At 37.3% G+C, this 4268-nt stretch overlaps 1 protein-coding gene across 1 annotated transcript; it reads right to left on the bottom strand.

Moving 5' to 3' along the window:
• Positions 1-615: 615 nt before the first annotated feature.
• Positions 616-2193, bottom strand: RAG2 (recombination activating 2; the record flags this gene model as incomplete). The annotated part of the gene is made up of 1 exon (XM_081938514.1): positions 616-2193. The coding sequence occupies one exon, from the start codon at positions 2191-2193 to the stop codon at positions 616-618; it is 1578 nt and encodes a 525-aa protein (XP_081794640.1).
• Between the last annotated feature and the right edge of the window lie 2075 nt (positions 2194-4268).

The raw sequence follows: 4268 nt of genomic DNA, 5'->3' as shown, positions 1-4268 counted from the left end.
TTTGGGTCTAACTTGGGAGAAAAATGATAGCCATGGTAAAAAAATGACCCCGAAAATATTTTACACCATGACCATATTGTGTGTATGTGTGAGTGAGAAAGAACATTGAAATAAAAATTCTTAAATTGTTTTACATCTTCAAAGAAAGTTTGCATCAAGACTAAACATATGAAACAGGCTCATATGAATTAGATCACTGATCTTTTAGCACCATATCTCTTTTGCAAAAATATTTCCAATCATCATAGTAAGTTTGATTGACATTGGCTTAATTACTTATGCAGGCAGCCAAGATACTCAAAAGTAGCAGCATTATTGAATTTATCTACCCCCCCCGCCCACCTTATAATAACAATATTGCCAAATGCTAAATTTAAACAAAGCTGTAATGATCTAGTTAATATGAAGGTCTGATAATGGCTATAATGTTTTAGCAGTGATTCTTCTGGGTTGTATTCTATTTATAACTTAAAGTGAAACAAAAATATTTTTTTAAAAATGCTTTAAAATGAAGGTCCATTATTATTTGGAAGTTTAACATCTGCTGAAGTTAGCAGTGGTCTTTGATTTGGTACCTAAGATTTGCACAGTAAAATATTATTCATGACTGTAATTCTATTCAAACAGTTTACGAATAAAGGACTTTCTTGCAGGACTCAACATTTTCATAGGCTTTTTTCTCCGTAATACTTTCATGGGTTTCTTTTCTATAGGAGGAATCTCCTTGGGAGTTTTCAATCCCCTTGCCAAACTGATATGTTCAGTGCAGAAATACTTGATATCTACTTGCGACAAATAAATAAGCATATTTTCAGACAAGTCCATACACCGAGCATGGACCCAGTGGCCCTCACCATTTGAACAAAATATCATGGCTGGTTTGTTGAGTTCTGTGGAGTACAAGGGCACCCAGGTGTTGATGTCAACATCACAATCTGCACAGCAGGTGATCCAGTAGCCTGATTCAGACTCATTTTCATTGTCATCTTCATTACAGGTGTCGGTGTCTATGTCAAAACTGAAAGTGAACTCCTCTGAATCTTCAAAAGGAGTGGACTCTCCAGCATCTTCTGTAGAGCTCTGACTACATACTTGTGCCATCTGTTCTAAGCTCTGATCATTTTCTACTTGACATTTTAATATGTAGAAATAGTTTGCATCTGAAATCAGTTGCCTATTGTCTCCTGGTATACCAAATAAAATGGATCCATTTCCCATATCACTCCCAAACCATATCTTGCAGTGCTTGATATCTGGGGTCCATTCTGGTGCCTCTGTTTCCACTATCTCTATTTTGTTATCATCTACGTTGATAGTATTACAAATCATCCTTTTCTGGTTGTCAGAATGGTAACCTCCAACAACAACAAATTCCTTTTCTCTGGTCTGTGTCATGATGGCACTGGAGACTGAGATTCCTCCAGGCAAAATTACACAGCTCACTGCTGGACTGCCTAAGGGAAGATCAATTTTTATTTTATAGAAATTGGGAGGTCTGATATTATTTTCCAGGGAATGTCCTCCTATGATATAGACTGTATCATTTTGGACAAGAGAGAGATGAAAAGAAAATCCATTCTGAAATTCTGGGAGAGCATATGAAGTACAGCATCCGAATTCAGGATCAACCAGAAATATATGTGGCATACAATCAACCACACTATTCCACTTTTCAGTTGTCCTCTGCCCAAGAGATAAGTAAGATCTTCCTCCAATTATAACTATCATAGTTTTGCCTAGACTATGAACCACATTAACAGTATGGCCATATCTGCCTTCAGGGATCTCTCCGACCAATTCTTTTTCAGTACATGTAAATGTGACTTTTTTGTTATTCTTGCTAGCCGGACATATAACATACAGTTTATCAGAAAGTTCATTGTTTGGTGTTTTCCCTCCATGGATGAGATATTGGCATTTCTCTGACTCTTTGATAGGGCAGATAGCAGGATATCGTAGGGGAGGAAGGTAGCAGGAATCCTTGGAAAAGTATGCTGGCTTCAGTTTAAGTTCATCCTTTTTGAAATCAAGAAGGAACACCCCAGTAGGACAGGACCTCTTTGGCCAGCCCTTCTGCCCAAATAGGAAAACTTGTCCATCAAAATTCATCAAAGAAAATCCTGGTTGAATCAGAGAAGAATTGTTGATGGTTGGTATCATCTGAAGAGACATCTTGTCTGGCAAAGAAGTCATCCTGTTGTCTATTTCTGAGAAACAGAGAACAAGAACACAAACCATAGGATTATCAGTTCAGTTGCCACTCGGATGTGTGACATCGCCTGAACAAATGCAATACATTCTACATGGAGCTGCCCTTGAAAACTTTCTAGACATTGCAACTAGTACAAAATGTGGCATCTAGGCTGTTGACTGATCAAAGGGACAAGAATAACATGAATCCTACATTTAAATATCTGAACTGACTATTAAGATCTACTGGGCACAATTTAAGATATTGCTGTTAACCTTCAAACTCCTGAATGGCTTCAGTTTAACTTTCTGAGGGTTTCCTTCTCCTCTACTGAGAATTTGCCTATTTACTTATATGAGTGTGAAAGACCCTTTGGCAGATGCTCAGAAATTTGGTATGTGATTTAGGGGTGTGTCCCGTGTTGTTCCAGACTATGGGAAGCTCTCAACATAGAGGTTTTTTTTGCTTCCCATTGTCTCCCTATTTAGGGCAATGGCAAAAATGCATCTCTTTCATCAAGTTTTTAATTGATCATTAAACAGAAATGTGGGCTTCAAACTTAATAATGATAATAATAGCAGCAGCAGCAGCAAACAACTATCTTGTGACCCCAACATCATTGCTTTCAACTGAAGTAATACCTTATGATTTTTTTTTAATTCGTTAAGAAAAATGCTAAGAACCTGGCAAGAAAAACTGGTAAATGAATAACCAAAATAAGATGCAATAGAGAGAGATAGAAAGGGCTATGTTTCTTAGTCCTGCTGCAGAGGAATAAATATTTAGTGAGGTTTTACAGGAGCAGGACAATAATATAACCATGCATACCCCTTTTTGCCCAGCTGAATGAAAAGAGAGGGAAGATTGGAAACAATAAATGAACAGCAGGACTGATCCTTCAAATTGGATCAGTTCTGCAGCCAGATGTTGAGGAAAGAGGAACTTGGACTACATAAACTGTCCTCAAGCTAAAACCTTGGCTTATGTAGACCTCATCCTTCTGGTATTTTCCATGTATAATTTATACTGAAACCAAAAGGATAATCTTCCACAACTCCCTTTCATTTCAAAGATAAGGCCAATCTACTGAGACAAATCTAATGCTCACTAAATAGCAATGTGTGCATGTATAGACTAATCTATAAAGTTCATGTTTCCCTTTTCCCACAATCAGAACTATTTTTTTTGGGGGGGGAGGGGTGAGGATTACATTAAGAAAATTCACTTTGTTTTTATGCTGGTTAGTTGTAGTTTCATGATATGTTGGAAAAACGATCTATGAAACAGTCTTCATTTTCATATTGGCTCACATCTCTTACAGGAATTGTTTGGGCTGGGCCATTCAGTTTCATATATATACAATGTATTCTCCTTTCCTCCTCTCCCCTCCCAGATGGCTGGATAATGAATGGACCAGATTTAGGTTGATTCCAAATTATAATAAGTATGAATGGCTCCAAAGATGCCATTAACTCTATATTCTTAACCTTTGGCATTCCTTAGCCTTTAGCTAAATCTCATTTCCAGCAGGTCTGCTCAGGGTAAGTAATCATGCACAAAACTTGGAAGTGAGTTCAACAAAACCTGAAGGACAATATGCCTTCTGCTCTACTTAAGGAACATGACCATATATGAATGGGCTAAATATTCTATCACTCTACTTTTACTATTTCATTATTATTTGTGTGTGTGATGGATTTAACAGAATCATTTCTTCATGAGACAATGACCCTCGCTCTACAGGAATGCCAACAGGATAGTTGATGAATATTGAATTCGAATGAGGTAATGCTGGTAGCCTCTTACATTGGAAGATAACTGACCTAACCCTACAGATTTGGGTAACAAATGACTTTTATTCCATGGGGAAGGAACCATTGTAAGATTTGGGACTGAAAATGAGCAAGGAGCCTCAATTAAGATCTTTTCACATGGATACTGTTCTCATTTTAGAAGAATGGGTGTGAGCCCTCATCCCTGTCCTTTTCTCCTTCAAATTTCCTTTCATTAGTTCTTCTATTAATTTATAATGCTTTTGTCAGGCCTGCAGTTATATTCCTTTTTAGGATCTTTGGCC

Source organism: Natrix helvetica (genome assembly GCF_964273705.1).
Source record: "Natrix helvetica genome assembly, chromosome: 1".
Classification (NCBI taxonomy): domain Eukaryota; kingdom Metazoa; phylum Chordata; class Lepidosauria; order Squamata; family Natricidae; genus Natrix; species Natrix helvetica.
The sequence above is the reverse complement of the archived record's forward strand: the minus strand, read 5'-3'. Positions and strand labels throughout refer to the sequence as shown.